This window comes from Bacillus rossius, chromosome 16, assembly GCF_032445375.1.
Source record: "Bacillus rossius redtenbacheri isolate Brsri chromosome 16, Brsri_v3, whole genome shotgun sequence".
Lineage (NCBI taxonomy): Eukaryota > Metazoa > Arthropoda > Insecta > Phasmatodea > Bacillidae > Bacillus > Bacillus rossius.
The window spans coordinates 15,481,553-15,504,480 of NC_086343.1; the positions used below are offsets into that span (position 1 = coordinate 15,481,553).

At 41.3% G+C, this 22,928-nt stretch overlaps 1 protein-coding gene across 1 annotated transcript in view; it reads right to left on the minus strand.

Annotated features, from left to right (window-relative positions):
• Positions 1-3,777: 3,777 nt before the first annotated feature.
• LOC134540361 (cytochrome P450 306a1) overlaps positions 3,778-22,928 on the minus strand; it is a 72,173-nt gene continuing 53,022 nt past the window's right edge. The window contains exons 3-8 of the mRNA XM_063383042.1: positions 21,054-21,199; positions 19,256-19,452; positions 16,936-17,260; positions 15,322-15,480; positions 12,546-12,720; positions 3,778-4,921 (exon numbers count right to left, since the gene is read on the minus strand). Coding sequence (XP_063239112.1) covers positions 4,743-4,921; positions 12,546-12,720; positions 15,322-15,480; positions 16,936-17,260; positions 19,256-19,452; positions 21,054-21,199 — 1,181 coding nt within the window. The 3' untranslated portion in view covers positions 3,778-4,742. The remainder of the gene's footprint in view (positions 4,922-12,545; positions 12,721-15,321; positions 15,481-16,935; positions 17,261-19,255; positions 19,453-21,053; positions 21,200-22,928) is intronic.

A 22,928-nucleotide genomic window follows, 5' to 3' on the forward strand; every position in this document is an offset into this window, starting at 1 on the left:
ACCCCTCTGCGCGCCAAACCCCCCTCGCTACTCCCTTCGTGCCGCTCCCGGGAGAAGAAAATGGCGCGCACATCACTAAGAAGATCCTCGAGTGGGCTTCTTCTGTTTGAATGTTTTTTTTCGGGCTGTTGCGTCAGGTCGGCTGCAATGCGCGTCTGCTGACCCCCCGAAAGTCCGAAGAATCTCCTTCAAACACCCCCCCCTCCCCCTCCACCAAAGTTTTTTTCCCCCCTTCATTTTTTGTTTCGTGTGATTTATCTGTTTACGCTTTTCTCCTTAAGGTAGGTTAACTCTCTTGTTTATGAGCACAATAACACGGTTCATGCACTTGAAGGAAATGAAAAACAGTTCATTGTACGCAGAAATTTTTTTTTTCCTGTACGTTTACAAAATATTCGTTTGGAAACCAATTACCAAGAAATATTTTGTAATACTACAAGAAATATATTGCAAATTTTTTACAACACATGGCAATGTTTATTTTTGCATATATGAATAACACTGAGTAGGTAATTCTTACAAAAATCGGAGCATAATTTTATATTTTAATTTATGTTTCATTTAAACATAATTTTTTTTTTTTAAACCATGGAAAGATAATTTAATATTATGTGATCGGGCTATATTTTGTTTCATTATGCTTATTAATGTGCCAGTCAGGGAACGGTTTACAAATAACTTTAACTATTGGAAGTACTGGGACAACACAAAGCATAAATGCCCGGGTAAGAATCCGAACCCAGTGTTACTGCGGACAATATTTTGTAGTGACACAGTTGTTTTCATGTAAATGTAGAAATTTACTAATATCTGTAATTTTATATAAATATTTCCGTTCGATTTAGAAAAAAAAAATATGGTGTAATATGTTTACAAGATGGCAAATAAAGTCCTTCAGTACGAGATAACTTACCCATTATCAAACGGCATAATTTTCACTTTTATCTTCTTCCATTGGCTTTTCTCCGAGGATGACGCTATTCAGTGAAATGCTTTATTTTTTTAATTGTTGGCAAGACTGATATCTAAAAACAAAGGAATAATTTTTAATACAATCTGCATGTAATAATTGTTATTGCTTATTTGACACTTATGAAATATGAAACTTTAAGGAAGAGCGATAGGAAACGAAAGACGCCTGTTTTGTCTTAACAGTTTTTAGGGTCACAACCATTTTTATCTATTAATTTAAAAATTTTGCTTTGTTGAATCATACAATTCCATGTTATGCCTGAAGATAATGGTTTCCTCTGTGTAGTCATTGGTGTATAATTTTGAACTCATTTTTAGGAATTTGTTATTTTCTTTGTAAATATATTACTTAAGGGTTTATATCCTGTTCCAGGTCATTATTTTATTTTTGAAGTTTGGGTAGTATTAAAATAAAACTTGGTATAAGCAAAACCATTTGATTTTTATATACTTACTTTCCGAAGAAGGATAAAATAATGAGTTGAAAGAATATCTTAATAAGTTTTCCCAAAAATCTTCATTCAAACGAGGAAAAAACTAAAAAATTCCATGTCTTTAACTTTTTAAAAATTATTTACCTAAATTTCCATTGATCTAGTCTAAAACTTTAACATGTAGACTATTGCTTTGAAAAAATAAAAAAATATTATAATCAAAATGTATATATTATAATATAAACATATTATATAAAATTATTATTTCATAATAAAACATATACAATTTTTATAAGAATATAAAAAATTTTTTCCACGAAAACAAATCTTAACTTATATTCATTTATTATAAACTTCGCATAACATACCTCAAAAAAGTATATCTATTAATTTCAAGCCTTAAAAGGCCTGTTAGCGAATTAAAAAAATGAAGAAAAAAAAAAGGTTGATTTTTCGTAAATGGATTACCGGTGCAGAGTCGAATCGAAGTGACGGGAACCCCGTACATACCTGTTCACGTTTCACGCTTAACACTATTACGTTGCGGGTTGCAGCTTCGTAGTCTATCCAGGCTACACCTCCAGGAGGCACCATAGATGACACAACACACGTGTCGTTTACCACAGAGCGTCAACACGATCGAAGTGGCGGATAAAAATTAACAACGGAAACAAAATAAGTAGAATATTGAAAGAAGAGTTTCTGTTTGATTTTGTTTATACAAATGTACGGTTTAATTTAATTTCCAGCCCGGTTAAATTTTGCTAACTTCACTTTTAAAAAAATAATTGGTTGTTTGTAAAGTCGGTTTACGGACGATAGTTTAACGTGACGTCATATCAAAACATTGATGAAATGATTGCATAATTTTATGAATAAAATTGAATCATTTAAATTTTAATAATAAAAGAATAAATACTTGAAATTATACAAGTAATCAGATTTTTAAAATGCAAGAATAATTAACCTTTATTGCAGAAATTGTTGTTGTAATAAACAAAAAACCACATTAACTTTTCACTTCACTTTATAAACAGTCGACGAAACAGTTCACGTGTAGATGACTTGTAATTAATTTTTAAAACCGGCGTTTAGCTATAAAGTTTAAATATAATTATGAACAAGTTTTCATATAAATAAACTGTAATCAAATATATATAATGAATTATATGAATCACCATAATTGTTTAGTCAATTGTAACATAACCTATTATTACTGCACTCGCCGACAGCGTAACGGAACACAGCGTAACGGAACAATGAGCGTAACGGGACACAGCGTAACGGAACAATGAGCGTAACGGGACACAGCGTAACGGAACAGTGAACGTAACGGGACACAGCGAAACGTAACAATGTGCGTAACGGGACACTTTTTTCGTGCGTGCATACGGCGTTCATCGATTTATTAGACGTTGTCACGTCAAAAAAAAAACGATAGATTCAGAAAAAAGAATCCAAGTCCCCTTACCTACCCTTTAAAGCAGGATTTTGGTACTTCTTAATGACATTCAGGTACTTCTTGATGAAATATTTGGTCACTCTTGATGACATTTAGCTACTTCTTGATGACATTTTGCTCACTTAGTATTTAAAAAAGAGGAGTAACCTTACTGCCCACATAATCTTTGTCATTACGAGTTACAATTGATACAATTAAGTGATTTGAAACGTAACTTCTTTGCTATGATTCCAACGATTGTAACTTGCAATAAACTCAAACCTACCAAATTTCAACAGTTGTTTTTTGTGCGAAAGTTTAGCTAGAAGACCGTGCGCTTGGGAGAGGAAAAATAGAAACAACACTTTTTCGAGAACCAATATTTTATTATAAACACAAAGGAATGCCAAATTTTAACAACAAAAAAATTTAAGGCACATATACTAACTCACAAAGCTGAGGAAATATCTCGATGAGGTGCGTGGTGGAAAGTAAATGACAGATAATGGGGTCAATGTGGTACATAAATTAAAAGAGACTATTTTTTTATTTAATATGTTTTTTTACATACGCCTTTGCTGGTTACACTTTACGTCATAAGAAATCTCATTAACGAAAGGAAAAAAAGATTTTTAAAAACAAGAGAAAATAATCCATAAACAGTCTAGGTCAAAATATTAAAAAATAGCTACATAAAAAACTGAAAACATAAAACACAATACCATATCAGGGGTGGGCCCGCGCGAATAGCTGGAGACTCGTCCAAGGTGAATCTCAATCACGCCACTCTTTATTTTAATATCTTGCAGTACAGGACGGTCGTATTAATATTATTTGTATTTTTATTTTGGTACTACTGTTATAAATAATAGAAAATTATGCATTATGCAATATATAACAAAATAAAAATAGTTATAGTGATTGTTTGAAAAAAAAAAATTCAATTTATACCCCCGAGTAGGGGAAGGAGTATATCCACACATAATTGTTATCTTTAATCTACTTCGAAATTCATTGGAAATGATTTTCGCTACTTTCTAAAAATTCGAGGGCCTCCGACCACCCTTCCCCCTTCCCCCCGGATCGATGAGAGTTTTCTGTCAATGTTCAAGTGAAGTCCTTTGGGAGTGCGTCAAAGTTAACATAAATAGGTGTGATTTTTTTTTCGTAATTGAGAAATCGGGGGCTTTCACTCTTCTTCCACCCGATGAGTTGGTACATAGGCAGTGAGTCCTTAGTGTCCCCGATCTAAGAAAAAATTATTCAAAGTCATAGACATAACAGTTATACCCCTACGGTTAATCTACGTCTTCTGAAAGGGGGGTTTCGAGTAAGGATGTTAGATATTTTAAAGCTTGGGCGTTTAGTTAGTTCAGTTTTGACAGCCCACGAAATTTTGGTCCCCCTTTTTTTTTGTGGACGGAAACTTTGGTTTCTTGTGACGTACAGTGTAACCAGAGATGGCGTCTGGGCCAGGGGCGTAGCCAGGATTTTATTTTTTTTTTGGCGGGGGGGGGGAATTAAACATTTGGCTATTCACCCACCCCCCTTTACGAAACGGGGGGTGTCCGGGGGCCATACCCCGGAAAAATTTGGATTTTTACGTGCAAAATGGTGCTATTTTTAGCAGTTTTCATAATATAACATTGAATATTGTTCTGCTGTAAACATTGATTTTGAATATTAAAATAACACAATTTACAAACTCAACTCAGGTAATAAAAAAAAACCTTCCACACATTTCGGGGGGGGGGGGATGGATCCCTATGATTCCCCCCCCTTCCCTACACCCCTGCGTCTGGCCGAACGAAACTTCTAGAAGAACCAAAGGTTGGCCCTAATTGCAAGGACCACACCGAAAGAACGCGAGATGTTAGGGTATGCGAGAAGGCTGCTCAGGACCGGGGCTCGAACACCAGGGGCTGGGGGCGAGGGGTGAGGGTGATGCCCGCCTCTCCTTCCAGGTCGACCGGGGCGCCTCCCGGCGGCCGGACGCGGAACCGACGCAGGATCGCGGCGCCGAACAGGAACAGCAGCATGCGCGCCAGGTCCTCGCCCACGCACGTCCTCTTACCTGCGGGACAAGCATAGGGTCCTCCAGCACCCGCAAGGAGACGACGAGCAGAGCAACGTGTTCTCAATGTTCGCAGATACACTTACAACACGACAATCGCAACACGAAAATTCAACGTAGAATTCTTTAAAAAAAAATGACGAACCTGATAAATATATGCAAATTGGGTTTTAAACTGGGTTTTCAGGACATGGATCACACGCCGCTAGAGTTAGTGTTCTGCGCAGCTACATGGACTATTGAATCATTTGATTAGCAGACAGAAATTTTAAACTTATAAGGACTTGAAAAATTACCAAACCCCGCCTTTGAACCTAATTTTTGACAAGGAATTTCATTTAAATACTACTAATATTGTTAAAATTCATCAAGAACTTAATACTCCAAAGTTTCCCTTTGGCTTTGTGAACTTCGGCTCGCACCATACGCCACATATGGCAGCACCGTGGTTACACAATTCTGTGCCATTCAATCCCAACAAATACTTTAAACCGAGAACTAAGATGTTCACAAAAGAGCCTAGCGAGTTACCGCAGGTTCGGGCTGCCGGCACCTCGCGCGTGTGGCGCACGGGGCGTCGTTCCGTAACCTCGACCAGAAGCGTCGATGCAACATGCTTCCGCACGATCGTCATATGCAAAATTTTGCCCACGGCATTCGAAACACGAGTAAGGTCACTCGTGCATAATCAGTAATGAGCTGTCCATGTTGTCCATGTTATCGCTGTAGACTTCCGAAGCGAAGCGCGGGAACCCCAGCTGGTGTGTATGTATGTATGTATATATATATATATATAGACACACACACATATATATGTATGCGTGTGTGTGTACTAGCGACCCATCCCATCTTCGCACGGATGCGATCTACTATGTGGCGTCATTTAGATTTAATAAGTAAGTACTCATGAGTAGCATATATTGTGGATAGGTTAATTTGGATATAAACGTAATGAATTCTTAAGGTAATTAACATATTTAATTGGACATTTAGGATTAGTATACTATGTCGGTAAAAATAGCTTCGAAAAAAACTCATTTTCTAACCAATTTCGAAAGATAAAAATGGTCACTGTGAGTCATCATTAGAAGATAGACATTCGTTAAAACGGGTTTCCCTTCCTGTAGGCCCCTTTAAGACCTACAATTTTGTAGTACATTGATTTGAGGAATCAGTCATGTATAAATAAACATAAGCCATGTAAGCGCATTTAAAATGTATTTTTACGACTTATTACAAAACATTTAATCTCTATACTATTTTAATATTTAATATGAGTTAAACCTTCTGGAATAAATTATCTAAACGAATGTGAAAACCGTATCAAAATCCAATGTGTAGTTGAGAAGAAGTAAGCGAACAGACAGACGCGGATCGCGATTTGGTTTTATAATAATTAACAATTAATAATAATTACAGAAGAGAAATACCACTCACTGACTCACTCGTCACGAATTCTCCGAAGCAATACGATCTACAGAATTGAAATTTGGTACTTATACTCCTTTTGTTACATAGGATTTTACGAAAATCAACTCCCAAGGGGGTTGAAGAGGCGTTAAATAATATAAAATTTACGTTTATCAACAATACGTTATAAAAAATATAATTTTTGCAGCTTTCTTATTTCCATTGGACTTTTATATTTGTAAATTTTTATTTGACTAAAAGAAACCTCTTCACGATGTGTTTAGTTCGAGCAACGCCAGGTACTTAAGCTAGTTATGAATGTAGGAAAGTTGAGTCTAGCCACCTATACAAAAACATTTTGTACAGGCCGTCTTGGACGATATATTTTTATGTTGTGGCGCAGTAATCAGGAAACGGAGCAGGTTTACCTGCGACAAGCTCACAGTTCCACGAACAGACGAGAGAACATGTGACGTCATCACTCGTCCTCACAATCGAGATGACATGGGTTCCAGCGATCTCAAACTCGGCAGATCACGTCGTTAATTAGTGATTAGTAGGGGCAGGCATTATTCGCGAATAAATCTGGACGCCTATTAGACTGAAACAAGGTACACCTGCACCAGAGGTTTCTTCCTTGTGATTGGCGGCCGTCTTGAAAGAGAAGTCGTTGCCTTTTTTGGCCGAGCCACTCAGGACGCGTTGCTTCCCTGCTGAACTACTGTGGATTGGTGTTGTGACAATCGACATGCGCCTGAAAGAAACTCACCCAATCACGAAACACAGTCGGTGCTGCAGTGTTTTAACTTATAACTGATCTCGGAATCTTTTCGCGAAATATGCATGGCCCTAGTGATTAGTCAAAGACACGACTATTTCACGAATTCATTTCTCTCCTAGCGAGATCAAACTTGAGTATACTGCCTAATCAAGCCTTTTTTTTTTTAGAGTGCTCACTGGTCGATAAAAAAGTCACATCCCTTGGCCACTTACACGTGACTGGGATGGCCACTCCTTCTTCTTGTTTACAACAGCTACAAAATAAATTATCAGAGGTCAATGCCGATAAAAAAAATTATTTAATTTTCAGTGGGATTCGCCGTGGACAAATATAAATGTAGGGTTTGTACAAGCGCGGCTCCAGAAGGGGGGCGGTGTGGGCGATAGCCCCTCCCGAGACAAATTTTGTTGATTAGTGTATATTTATGTTTACTTAAATATTTAATTTCATAAGTTAAACTTTTATCTCATCATAAGTTGCATGGAACTACTAAGGTTCTGTATTTGAAACCTGTAATACGTAAATAATACCTATTCCAAGGCCAATATCTGACCACTTTCATTTTTTTGCAACTACGACCTTTCTTTGTGCGATAGCCCCTCCCGAAAAGTCATCCTGAAGCCGCCATTGGGTCAGTGTCGACCAGGGAGATGCGCAGTTGTTGCACGCAGCGGCGAGTCCTGCCGCTGACGCGCGCTCGGCAAACACCGCGTGACGTCACGCGGGCGATAGCGGCGCCGCGCCGGAAGGATTTCTAGCAGTTTCTGTGCTTTGCGTTCAAGAGTCAACGCGGCGATGTTCGCTTCGTCTTCCGAACTGCTCGCCTTCCAGAACAATCCACGGCCGCGCGATGGCTCAGTCCGTTGTCCACTTACGCGCGGGCGAAAACTGAACCACGCCTCGGCAAGTTAACAACGTACTAAGGGCGTAGCCAGGATCTGAAGGAGTTGTCAAACATTTCGAAAACAATTTTAAAACGATTTTGTGTGTAATTATGGTCCACAATCGTTACAAAAATACACCATTTCCTCAATTTTTAAATAAATATATAATTCCCCCCCTTATTAATAATAACTTCTGTTTAGTAAGGGTTTATTACAATTAAAGCAAATAAACGATAATATTTTCTATACGCCTGTTTTCGACGGGTAAATGTGGAGATCAAATACCCCCATGCAAGCGAGCCTGGAAATTATTTTAAAAATACGTACTGGTTCATTCATCGAATTATAAGTATGAATATAATACATAAATTTTACTTATACTTATTTTACTTATTTACTTATTTTAAGTATAATTTTTTTATTTTTGAGGACATCTCTGGTTTTTGTAAGTTATATCCTCGGTTATTTGTATGTTAGAGTTGTTATCTGTGCATAAATAGCGATAAGCTTCTACACAACTAAAAAAACAGCACAGCGACTTGGTTACAAGGGAAATATAAATAACGCCATCCATTTTTTTTATAAAGGTTGTTTTATTTAAAAAAATCAATTATTATATAGTTGGTAGTGTGTAATAATGAGGAAAACCAGTCATATATAGGTATATTTTGTAAGTATCTAATATATGTATAATTGGAAATGTCTATATTCCAAAGTTTAACTCTCAAAATACCACTCTAGACTACCTGAGCACATAAAGTATCTCCCTGGCTCTCTTGCAATCTCCCAGGTTTTATAAATTTTATTTAAGGTGTCCGCCTGGCCGGACATAGAGCTCTCAAAGCGCAGGGTCGTTAAGGGCGAAACTGGCTCGCGTATCACACGTCTCTTCGCCTCTACGCGCCAGGCACGGAACTGGTGTGCAGTCTTCGTGGCGGTAATGCGCCTCTATGGGACTTGTAGCGGTGACCCTATCAAACAGAACAATGAGTGATAAATACGTATACAAACAAAAATGTTTTAGTGTTAACGCGAATAATGTCACAACTTAAGCAGGTCAACGCTCTGTGAAGTGTAACATAGTTATCACATACACACACTATCACGAATTCCGTTTCAAAACAACGGGAAAAAGCAAGAGTAAACTTTTTTGTCTCCTGGTTTTTCAAACTCACTATTGAAACGTGACTACGACTGATACGTGTGTTTTGCTCCTTGTTGGAATTCTAAGCATTCATGAGGGAAGTCAAAACTTTCTGCGTAAATATGGTTTCATGCATGACTTCTACAACACAATTACTTACCCCCCCCCCCCCCCCCCTCGTTTTCGCTGTGTTCAGAAAATTTGTTTTCTTGCGGTATGGTATTTTTTGTTCAAAAAAGAATATCGTAATGTAATAAAATAATGTTCGTAAAAAATAAAAATGATTAATAGGGCCATGCATTTTTCGCGAAAAGATTTACAGACCAGCTGTGTCTTAAAACTTTGTAGAATTGTCGGTGTTTCATGGCTGGCTGGGTTTATTTCAGGTACATAACTACTGTCAGCGCACCAATCAAAGCCATCCAGTGCGGAACAAAACGCTTTCTGACTGGCCCGGCCAAACAGGGCAATGGCTTCTCTTGCAGACGGCCGCCAATCACAAGGGCGGGCCATGCAATCACTAGCGCGGGCATACCTTATTTCATAATAATGAGTTTTTTTTGTTGCAAATATGCATACCTCTGATTATGAATGATTGTGGTTGATCAAAGGTCTGTGAAATAAATCAATGCAACAATAATTTCACGACAAAAAAAAAACAACACGAAATCATAGCTGGGTCCAACCAACTTGTACTTTGACTCGGCGCAAATACGTTTAGAACGATACCACACGAGCGAGACACCTTGGCGATCAGTACGACGGAATACCGCAGGTTTCGTGTACAATAAGCAAATGTGATGCAGGAACTTCCCGAGCAGACTATGTTCACGGAACGTCTCTATAACGCGTGAACGCCGGAAGCAACCAACAATAATTCATTGACCACGAGTCAGACGCTCGAATAATCTTCGTTGGAGTTGCTGTTTTCTGGTTGTAAACTTAGGTGGTACTTCAGTCATAAAATTTATCTTTTCTTATTCCAACCCAACAATAGCTTTATGTATATTTGAATAAAAAATTCAAATACTAAAAAAAAAAAAAAAAAAAAAAAAAAAAAAAAAAAAAAAAAAAAAAAAAAAATCTTAAGAAACGCGTAAAGCATGCATGTCATGAATAAAGGTAGAACAGATTCCAACTCAAGAAGGCGGCGTCTGCAGGGTGCACTGCATATTATAAAATAATAAAGACCTGCGATATACTAATATGGCATCATTTAGATTTAATAAGTAGCCTAAGTACTTACAATTATCAAGTTCTCGTTACGTGTTCGGGGTTTTCTAAATTATATATAGCACGTACTCCATTACTACAGACAAAGTTTACAGCTTTCTTTTCATCATGAGACAACACAAATAGATTTGTTTATAAGTCACGCACGATGAAATTGAGCTATATCAATCCGCACGATACAGAAAAAAAAGACAACATTATTAGAAACATATCAAATAATATAGCGCTAAAAAGCACGGTTTCATGGATTGCATACGATATGGTGTAAATCTCAATTTTTATCTAAATAAAATGTCTAAGGTAAATAACATATTTAACTGGATAAGGATTAATAATGTGTCAGTAAAAGTAACTTCGCAAATCATTATTTTTTTTAACCAATTTTGAAAGAAAAAAAATGAATACTGTGTGGGTCATCCTTATAAGAGAGATGTATGATATCGCGGACTCTTCTGTGGGTCTTTTTAAGACCTACAATTCTGTAGTATTCTAAATCATCATTTATAAGTCAGCATAAGTGATGTAAGCACCAGTTATTTTACGACTTGATTACAAAACATTGAGGTTACGCTACTATCTTTAAATTTAATATGAATGTATTATGCACGTAAACATTCCGAAAGAAATTCTCTAAATTATGGTAAAAACTGCATCAAAATCATTGAGTAGTTAAGAAGAAGAAAGTGAACAGACTGACGCGGATAGCGACTTCGTTTTAAACTATTTTTGAGGTAGCGCCTAGTTTGTAGGCTCTATTAACTTTCTTTTTCTCTTAGAGTGTAGGTGCTGCTAATAGAGACCTGGTGGGTGGTGAGTGCAACCATCCACCACCAAGGGCACTTGTGCCCCTATTTGCAAAAATCCAGACCTGGATCAAACATGAAAGCAGACCCAGCGCCAAAGGGTCCCAACCCCTATCTAGTTTACTCTTTTATGCCCCGACCAACTATTCATCAACGGTTAATTGAAATCTATGTTCTAGAGTAGGGGTTTCCAACTTTTAAGGGCTCGAGGACCACATTGCAAACCTTAGGCAAAATTGTGGGCCGCAATTTATTAATAGGCCAATTTTCACAAAATTCAGCAAATAGGTCAGAAGTACCAGTCATAAATGATATGCATTGCTAAGTTAAAACATAATTTTAATTTCGGATTGTTTAGTTTAAAGTAAAAAAAGCCAAATAAAAATAAACAAAAACTATCATAACCAGAACAATTTTATTTGGAAGAGAATCACTAACATCATCGGTTATTTTGGAATAAATATTTAAAAAATGGCGATAAGAAAAAAATAAACAAAAGACAAACTGAAATAAATAACGTATTCAAATATATTTTTTTGAAACGAGCTATAAAATATTTATTTTAACTTTGTTAATTTGTTTTCACAAGTATTCGCGGGCCATCAGTTGGAAACCCAAGTTCTACACGATGGAATGTTGTTACTTCACGCTAGGGTGGAAAACATGTCATCAAAAAAAAATTATGAAAATATATTTTTAAACGCTAAACTGTGCTTTATGTTATAACGTTATCTCTGCGATAGTCACTCTCTTACGTTATAAGGTTATCTCTGCGGTGGTCACTCACTAATGTTATAAGGTTATATCTGCGGTGGTCACTCACTCATGTAACAAGGTTATCTCCGCGGTGGTCACTCACTCGTGTTACAAGGTTATCTCTGCAGGCAGTCACTCACTCATGTTATAAGGTTATCTCTGCGATAGTCACTCACTTACGTTATAAGGTTATCTCTGCGGTGGTCACTCACTCATGTTACAAGGTTATATCTGCGGTGGTCACTCACTCATGTTACAAGGTTATCTCCGCGGCAGTCACTCACTCGTGTTACAAGGTTATCTCCGCGGTGGTCACTCACTCGTGTTACAAGGTTATCTCCGCGGGCAGTCACTCACTCATGTTACAAGGTTATCTCCGCGGCAGTCACTCACTCGTGTTACAAGGTTATCTCCGCGGGCAGTCACTCACTCATGTTACAAGGTTATCTCCGCGGCAGTCACTCACTCGTGTTACAAGGTTATCTCCGCGGTGGTCAATCACTCGTGTTACAAGGTTATCTCCGCGGGCAGTCACTCACTCATGTTACAAGGTCATCTCCGCAGCAGTCACTCACTCGTGTTACAAGGTCATCTCCGCAGGGCAGCCACTCACCAGTCTGGAAGGGCATGAACGCCTCGGGGCGACGGAAGCTGCCGTCCTCCGCCAGGAAGCGGCTGGGGTCGAAGACCTCCGGCCGCGGCCACAGATCCGGGTCCATGTGCACTGCCCACTGCAGGGGCACCAGCATCGTGCCGCGCGGGATGCTGTAGCCGGCCAGCTCCGTGTCCTAGAGGGGGGAGAGACACGCGTCTGTTCCTCGTCACACTGCCGACCCGTCGACTCTAGGGAGTCCCTGCTCCACCGGCCTGGTCCACTGCTCGCTCGGGGCAGGCTCCAGTTAAACCGCGAGCAAACAGCAGAACCAGCAGAATTGTACACACGTTTGAATTTACGCCCATCACGAAATGAATCCGCGAATTTTGCAGGTCTCTCTCTCTACCCATGACATCTGATCAGTAGGGACAGGAAAAATTCGCGGTTTCAATGACCTGCAGGATGAACTCCACAGTTCTACGTACACTCGGTCAAATAATACCACCCAGGCTATCCTAGAGGTCATTGAATCCGCGAATTTTTCCGGTCCCTAGTCATGGGATGGTAATTTAGTAGTTAATGTGTTATTTACTTACGCTACCAACAGCTGCAGAATTTCATTGGCTGAAAATAAGAGTAAGATTTTAATTAATTGTGAACCGATTTCGCACCCGTCATGTGCAGTCGTGTGCATTGCTGCTGTGCCTCCCCCCCCCCCCCCCCCAAACGCTGATGGACTGACACGGCGATACAGCTCCGATACTGGTAGAAGCTGGCTGCACTTGGGCCATATCACAGGCTTACTGGTTTTTTTTTTTTCCTGAGGGCTCCTAGACTTGGATAAGCAACTTGTGATATACTCTGAGGATGCGGAATCACTCTGAGTCAACCACAGGTTAGTTGAGCGGGTCACGGGGGGAATGGGTAGCCTCAGCCTCTCATTGCAGCTCCTTTAAAAAAAAAAACCTCACGGTCGCGATGAAATTACGTATCTTTTTCCTTCTGGGCCTTTTTGTCGGTGGTGATCCGGCACTAACAGGATTAGCTCTGCTTTATTCGAAGAGCCTTGGATGATTATTTTCAACCAGTGCTCTTCGAAATTCCAGGTGAAAAATCTTTTATTTAGTGTTTGTAAAGGCTCGGACACAATCAGCATAGTACTAAAACATGGATGGTTACAGCGGTAAGCACTTACACAGCACAAAACCAGCACTGCGGCCTGGTTACAACGGTCATAAACGTAACCCCATTCCTTTGTTTGTGATGGATGTTTAGCCTCTGAGAAATCTGAGTTATAATGGCAAATCAGAAGATAAAAAAAGAAATGAAAATGGTCTGTGGTTAAAGGCAACGATGACCTGGAACATATTTTACAGTAGTGCAAAGAGTACAACATGACAAGCTTTAGAGTAATAGCAATAGGCTGTACGCTGCTGTGGTTAGAAGTGTATAGTCATAAGAAAAAAATTATAAACATTATGTAAAGAATAAAATGCATAATGCACAGGAATCTCGAAATTTAATGCAAAAATCTATTTTTTTCCCCCTCCATCGGTAAGTGTCTCGTGAAATTTATGACGTAATTCCATTTTGCAAACACGAGGAAAAAAATATTCGACACAATAAAGTCGAAACTCGCAACTTTTTTAAAATTTTATTTATTAAAGTACTTAAGTCATTACGTAGTAGGAAGTTACGAGCAAATTATTGCCCGAAAACGTATCACAGTTTTCAGCAATAACTTAGTAGGTGCATATTAAAGCAAGAGTCAAACCAAGAGCGAACTCTTAATGCTAATACCGGACTCGGGTAAATGCTTACATCGATGAACGGTTGAAGCTGGTTAAATTTAATTACGTGAGTTAAACTGCTATGTTTAATATTGTGATGTGTTTAGAAACACCTTTGTTAGTTGGTTTAGGCTTTGAAATTTTCTTCTACATCTTTCTGAACTTAAAAGAAAATAACCCTGCATTGCAGGTACATTGTCAGGGGCATGCATTTTTCGCGAGAAAAAAAATCTGAATAAATCGTATGCCCGTGCCAGCGGTTTCTACTTTGTAACTGGCTGCCGTCTGCATAGAGAAGCCAATGTCTTATTTGACCACGGCATTCAGGACGGGGTTGCCCGCTGAATCATTGTGGTTGGCGTGCCGACAGTAGACAGGGTCGTTACCACAACGCCGAATGCCAAAATTTACCACAACCTAGCGTAATATAACCTAACCTAACTTAACCTAGCCTATCCTAGCCTTGCCTAACCCAACCTAGTCTAACCAGGGGCGCAACAACTAAAATTTCCAAAGGGGGGGCAATATACCTTTTTATAAAGAATCATCGATCCCCCTATTGATGCGGAGGGAAAATTTGTATTTCAAGGTGAAAAATGGTGCTATTTAAGCAGTTTTATTATCTCAAAATTGATTACACAGAACTTTGTTTGCCCTCGTTTGCCCCCACTTCAAGGTTTCAGAGAGGGGGCAAAATACCCTTCCCCCTTGTTGTTGCGTCCCTGAGTCTAACCTAACCTAGTCTAACCTAACCTAGTATAACCTAACCTAGTCTAACCTAACCTAGTCTAACCTAACCTAGTCTAACCTAACGTAACCTTTGTGGCAGTCCTGCAATGACATTTTTCAGCGTTAGTGTATTTCGGCGCTGTGGTAATTCGGCGTTGTGGTACAAAGCAGTTTCCTAGCTGTCGACGTTGTGGTCAATTTGGCATTTCGGCGTTGTGGCATTTCGGCGTCGTGGTGCGTCCCATCGAGTGGTGCTCTCGGCGATGGGGTCTGACCTCGAGGGCCCCGTGCGGGATCCCCAGCGGCACCACGGAGCGGATCCTCTGCGTCTCGGCGAGGGCCGCCGACGTCAGCGGCAGCGACGCCGCGTCGTCCAGCGTCGGCAGGCGTCCGTCGGGGCCCAGCGCGCCGTCCAGTTCCTCCTGCACCCGCGCCTGCGCCAACACCGACACCGGGGGCAGGGTCAGCATGGATGGCACAGGGCTGACACCTTTGAATATATATATTATATATATATATACTGCATAGAAGTCGCGAGTGGATAGGATTTACTCTACGTTTTTCAGAAGCGTATGATGAGCAGCTTGGGAACTTACACCGCTGCTTTTGCGCTGCCGTAACGCCCTGTATCGTCTTAGGTTGTTATTTGCACGTTAGAGCGCAGCACTGTCGCCCGATGTCATTCCCCCGCACCCCCCCCCCCCCCACCCCTTATCATTCACTGCAGCTCATGGTCGTTCAACGGGAGGGGGAAAGGGGTGTTTGAAGAGTTCGACACTTGTCCGCTAGGGACCGCCGCAAGTCGATGCCCTGGAGGTGGTGGCGATTGCGGCGGTGAATTAACCAACTACCTCAAAACCGTATTAGAAATTTTTAACCTGGGCTGGCGACTTCTATACAGTATATATATTCAAAGGTTGACACTCGCAGCAGCCGGCTGCCCAAATGTCGTTCCGGCCAGCCTGGAGACTGCGCGAGGCGAGATGAGATGAGCGCATGCAATGGCGTAGCCAGGATTTGTGTATGAGGGGTGTTAAGAAGCATGGCCCCCCCCCCCACCCGTATTAAAGCGGGGGGTGGGGTGGGGGGTCCTCCCCCGGCGGAAAATTTGGATTTTAAGGTGTGAAATAGTGCTATTTTAGCTATTTTTAACGGTACTTAAATTTAAATATTGTAATGGTGAAAATTTTAATTAATTTTCATATGAAATTTGTTTGAGTGATGAATAAGAAATTAATCAACCCTATTAATTAATTAATTAATCAACCCTAACTCCCCCTCCCCTGGCTATGCCCCTGAGCGTATGGAGCAGCGGCGGAATGAATTTGGTGATGTTTGAGGGGGAAGGGGTTGAGTTTACGGTATTACTCTGAGAAAGCCGGCAGGCCACGACAACGTCCGCCATGTTTCTCACTAACGAAATTTTTTTTTTCGGGGTTTGACCCAGTCACAGGGAGAATCGAACCAGTCACCACACACCTCTTTAACTCTGTGACATATGTAATTTGTCTCAATATCTGACGCAGGGGCGCAACAACAGGGGCGGAGGGGGGGGTGCAAGGGTTGATTTGCCCCCGGCCCTTTCTGAAACCTTGAAGTGGGGACAAACGGGGGGGGGGGGGGGGGGCAAAGAAAATGCTGTGTAATCAATTTTTAGATAATAAAACTGCTTAAATAGCACCATTTTCCACCTTGAAATACAAATTTTTCCGGGGGAGGACCCCCAACCACACCCACCCCCCGCTTCAATAGGGAGGTATCGATGATTCTTTATAAAAAAGGTATATTGCCCCCCCCCCCCCCTTTTGGAAATTTAGTTGTTGCGCCTCTGATCTGACGAATCTGAATATCCTAAAATCCGCGGTTGGCAAAGACGAGCGGTCGGTGACCTGCAGGTCAGGGTCGGCGGCGACGAAGAGCAGGAACCAGCGCAGCGTGGCGAGGGTAGTGTCCACCCCTGCGCCGAACAGGTCGGCCAGCAGGTGGTGGAACTGCTCCGCGGTGTAGAAGTCCTCCCCTCCTGCTGCTGCTCCCTGGTCTCCCGCCTTCTTGCGCCGCGACATCTCCACCAGGAAGGCGGCCATGACGTCCTCGCTCTGCTCCAGGTCCTCGCCGCTCCTCAGCCGCTCCTCCGCCAGCGCCCGGTACACGTCGTGGGTCTTCTGCTTCCCCGTCACCAGGAACTCCATCATCCTCCGGTAGCGCGGCAGGAAACTGCCACGGAGTTTCAAAAAACATTCCATGGTGTCAGTTATATCTTTGAATATATATACTGTATAGAAGTCGCCAGCCCAGGTTAAAATTTCTAATACGGTTTTGAGGTAGTTGGTTAATTCACCGCCGCAATCGCCACCATCTCTAGGGCATCGACTTGTGGTGGTCCCTAGCGGACAAGTGTCGAACACTTCAAACACCCCCTTCCCCCTCCCGTTGAACGACGTTGAGCTGCAGTGAATGATAGGTGGGGGGTGCGGGGAATGACAGCGGGCGACAGTGCTGCGCTCTAACGTGTAAATAACAACTAAGACGATACAGGGCGTTACGGCAGCGCACTGCAGCGGTGAAGTTCCCAAGCTGCTCATCATACGCTTCTGAAAAACGTAGAGTAAATCCTATCCACTCGCGACTTCTATACAGTATATATATTCAAAGGTTATATCCTCACTCTAGGTCAGTGGTGTAGCCAGGATTTGTGTATGGGTGGTGTTAAGAAGCATGGCCCCCCCGGAAAAATTTGGATTTTAAGGTGTAATATAGTGCTATTTTAGCAGTTTTCTGTTCTTAAATTTAAATATTGTAATGGTGAAATTTTTATTAATTTTTAATATGAAATTTGTTTGAGTGATGAATAAGAAATTAATTAAAGATTTGGTGCTAAGGGCGGGGGGGGGGGGGGGGGTGGAACCCCTAACCCCCCCTGGCTACGCCCCTGCTCTAGGTCATCGCTGCCTCTAAGCTGAACTTAGTGTATTAAATCGAAAATGCTTCATCTTCGGCTAATTCTAAAATTTATAGAAAAATTTAAAGATTCGTGCCAACTGTTATTTAATTAACAACTTAAATTAATTAAAATATTAAAATCATGAATAAAAAACTAAATGTAGGTAAATAATGTACTTGTCTTAGAACATGTTTGAATGCACCGGTAACGAATAAAATTTAACACTTGGCGCGCTTAATGAAACTCGGACATACAAATTTCAATGAGATATGTATAACTTAAAGAATGCACGATCTGTGTCCAAAGTTAAATAAGTTTTGCAAAAAAAAAAAAAAAAAAAAAAAAAAAAAAAACATTCAGTGTTGGCACATCAAATTATTTTTCACCGCTCAGCTTGAATTATTGCGCGGACCGTCAGTCTGTGGACTTTGCAAGCAAACGTAGAGAGACCTGCAAAATTCACGGATTCATTGACCTCTAGGATGGACTCCACATAGTCCTTTAAATACTCGCGGAAATGACACCTGTTCATCGGCTACTGACGCGTGAGACGTCTCAACTAGGGCTGTCCGTAATTCGGCGCTTTCTTTTGGTTTAGCGTTTCCCATCGGATCACAGTTCCCCTGGATATAAAATGTGGGCCGATCGCAGAAGCGGTACGAAGGTATAGTTGTTGGGGGAGGCACTTGCCCCTGGTGCCGCTCCCCCCCACTGGATCCGCCACTGGCCGGAGTGCTATCAAGATGGCGGGACGGGACCATCAGGAACGACGCGTCGTCGCGCTCCTTGAAGGGGGGGGGGGGGAGAGAGAGAAAGAGAGAGAGAGAGAGAGAGAGACGCCTCTGACGCGAAGCCTATCGCGAAATGAATCCGCGAACTTTCGCACGTCTCTAAACGTCACATATATGGGGGGGGGGGGGGGGGGGGGTTTGTGAGTGTTGAGTGAAAAGGCGTCGTCACCACTGCAAGCAGGGGCGCAACAACAAAATTTCCAAAGGGGGGGGGGGGGGCAATATACCTTTTTATAAAGAATCATAGATCCCCCGCTATTGAAGCGGGGGGTCCGGAGGACCTCCTCCGGGAAAATTTGTATTTCAAGGTGGAAAATGGTGCTATTTAAGCAGTTTTATTATCTAAAAATTGATTACACAGCACTTTCCTTGCCCCCGTTTGCCCCCACTTCAAGGTTTCAAAAAAAAAGGGGGGGGGAGAAATACCCTTGCCCCCCCCCCCTGTTGTTGCGCCCCTGACTGCAAGGACCTGCTCACCGGAGGAACGGCAGGAAGTTTAATGGCCCGGCGACGCCGATGAGCTTGGTGCCTTCCTCCTGGAGATGCCTCAGCCAGCGCCACACGGGGTCGTCGTCGGCCCACGTGCGGCCGAACACCAGGGAGTTGACCACGTTGCCCAGGCAGTGGTGGAGGGCGTGCAAGGGGTCCCTCGGGGCGGCTGTGGACCGCAGCTCCTTGGGGACCCCACCACGCACACAGATCAGTCATCGGTCATTTCGATGTACTCTCATTTAACGTTTCAATGTTACATATGCGCTCCTCACGGTCAGGGCCGGCGCGTCCACACAGGCGAACTAGGCGACCGCCTAGGGCGCCAAGTAGCTGGGGGGCGGCGCAGCACGACACACAACAGCTCATATACATAATATGTTTAACGATTATTGAAACATGATGAAAATGGATTTTTGTAACAGTTTGGAATGTTTATATTGATATAAGTAATTATTTAAAGTCCACGGTGACCTGTTTATGATTTGTAATAAGTAAACAAGAAAAAAAACACAAGCCTGCTTACATTTGATTGTTGACAGAATATTAGGCTTACATGATGTATTTTGAGGCATGGTCAATTTTTTTTGGGGTGTCCGGCCGAGGGGGAGGGGGGGGGGCAATAAAGATTTTTCGCCTAGGGCGCCATCTTACCTTGCACCAGCCCTGCTTATGGTTTAGAAACACGGTGACACAGGCTCCAGATAAGCCATGGGCACAGACCGGGAAATTTCGCGGATCCGTTTGGCATCAGGCTGAAATGTAAAGCCCTATTTATACTTTACCAACGTATACTTTTCTACTGGCTGATTTCTTGCTGTAGAAGCTCCCCCTTATTTGGGATATGTCGATGCGATTCATCAACTCTACTGCCAGTTGGTGGTTTACTCGGCCAAGCAATTGTGATCCTATCTACAAACCAATGCAAATGTATGCATGTTTGCAGTCTACCTTGCGAAAAAAAAAGAATCTTTGAAATTTATGGGCCTCTACATATGGGGAAATGGTTACGCCGTTTCATTGCGATCTGGATGCAGTAAGGGACACACCGTGCCGAGAGGATACCTATTCCGCATCTGGCATCAGCACCAACATTTCCTCCATACCCTTTCAGCTAAACAGTAAGAGCAAGTGGAGCAGTACGAACCACACCTATGACGCACAGCTGTGTCAACTGCAGGGGTCCTGGGTATCGATGAAATGATTAAAGAGCGTATGTGGGTAAATCTGAAGTTGGGGCATCAACTGCTGAAAGGTGATGCAATGAAGGGGTCTGATGGACAACGTGGTTGGAGGACCCGCAATGAAGAAGTAAGAAATGCTAAATTGATAGACACTGAGAGCTCCGAGAAAATCTGCCATCCATTGGTCGAAGTCAACCACTTAACCCAGAAAGCAAAAAAAAAATTCAAATTTGGGAAAGTGGCTAATACAGAAGCTCATGAAGAGTCTGAACACAATGTTTATCTTAGTTTTTTTCCCCGAAAACATTATTGTAACTAGTGTGAGTTACTATCAGAAGTTTTGGGGAGTGGTTTGGTCACTTCAGGTCCTCAAACTACTTGGACCCATTTATGTTTAGTGAGGCATGTGATTTTTTGATGTTACCATATCCCAGATAAAATCACAGCGATAGAAGTTTCTGTGTCCCACCATAGTTGGTGGACTGTTTGTGTAAGTTTATTCAATACTAATATACAGAATCCTGATACTGCAATTAATAAATGGCAATAAGGGTAGGCTCTAAATACGAGACTTGGAGCATGAAAGACTTGCAATGTGTTACCTGGAGGCACGCCTTGACTCCACACATGATGCGCTGTTCAAGCTTGGCTCTCTTCAGACCGAACTTGACCATTCCAAAGTTCTTCAGGCAAGTAGACACGAACTTGCGTTGGTCCTTCCACAACGCACCTTCAGCACATATAATTCCTGGCAGGAACAGACAAGCACATCGTGAATGTTCAGCTATTTATCAAATCAAAACGAAGATATCAATAGAGCCACGATTATTTCACTCCAGGCTAGACTCAACTTGCCTATACACAATAAAGCAGTTATTGAATGCTCATTGGTCTATTAAAAGGTCACATCCTTTGGCAGGTCACACGTAATTGGGTAACTAATTCTTTTACATGTTTATAACTGGCTCTGTGTCTTCAAGGGTGTGTTAAGAACATTGTAGTCCAATCATAAATATGAATATGAATATTTTTTTTTTTTAGTATATACCGTTCAAGTTGATTTGCTATCCAGTGAGTCAATGAAATAAACATGGCTCTACATATCACTACCACATGATGGTAGTACGCTTTTCTTTTCAAACTGTGAGGCCAAGCTTTACTACTGGGCAGCACTGAAAGATGGACTTTTTCACGATCTTGCTTACCTGGTCACAAACCCATTTTTAATAATTTTACATGCGTCAAGCCACTTGACACAATTTCTCTTTTAAACACAAACCACATTATGGACTGCGAAAAGTAGAACATTGATGCGTAAGTAACAGAAAAGGTTACGACTTTACGACTTAAAAAAAACACTCAGTAACACCAACCTACACTAGTAGCTACATACATGGAAAACAAGGCTACATATAATATTTTATAATTATTAACATTTTATCAGTATTTTAGTTCATTGTGATGGTAGCAGTTAAAACTACAAAGAAATACATTGATCAGAGATAACACAGAAAGTAAAGTAACAAACAAGTAAAAAACACATTAATAGGCAATCCAATTTGAACATTTCCTCATAATTTCATGAATTACTTAAAGATATAATATGGAGAATCAAAACTCATCATCCACAGGATCCTTTAACAGGTTTACTTGCGAAGGACATACATTGTTTTTTTAGTGAGATAAAAAAAGTGTAGATTATCAGTCGCTCTTATTTATGGTTGTTGATGTAATGAAATTAACTGAGGGTTATTAGGACAAATTTTTAAGGAACATACGTATTTTTATTTCTGTTCAGATGGGGTTAGTTCAACATTCAAATCGAAAGTCAAGTCACGAAGAAGTATTAATAAATCCAAAATGGGAGGTAATTAATTCACCTAAACGCTACTCAACCTGCGTTGTTATGGCACGCAGAAGGTCATCGAAAATCGCCATTCGTAGGCTGTCACGAACACATCCCCGAAGGACGCTATGTGGTAAAACCGTCCACCTATCGACACCGCCGTCACACAGGCAGGACGATGTTCACATTCACCCACAAGGGAATTAATTGATATGAAGCTGACGCCAAGGGTAGTCCTTGTTTCACAAACTCACTGTGTTTACGAAGATTTTATCGTCTGGCTGTGCGTGCCACTCGCCAGTTATTATCTGGTCTCGTTGCTTTGTCAGCTACACTGTAAAAACACTTTCTTTACGACAAAGAATAAAATTAAACCCATTATATCCAGTGCCGTTGAGAGAAGAGATCACGGGGAGCGGGGAAAGGGGAGGGGGCAAAATTCCCACGGCCCGGACGTCCTGTTTTGAATTTCTAGATTTTTTTTAATGCACGAGTTTACCTGAAAGTAGTGCGAATAGGCAAGCTATGCAACACGTGCAGTTCATATTTTCAGATATGGCTTCGGTAACGCTTAGACTTTATTTTTTATTAATCGCGGGATTTGTAAATTGTACATTTTGTAATTGGGAAT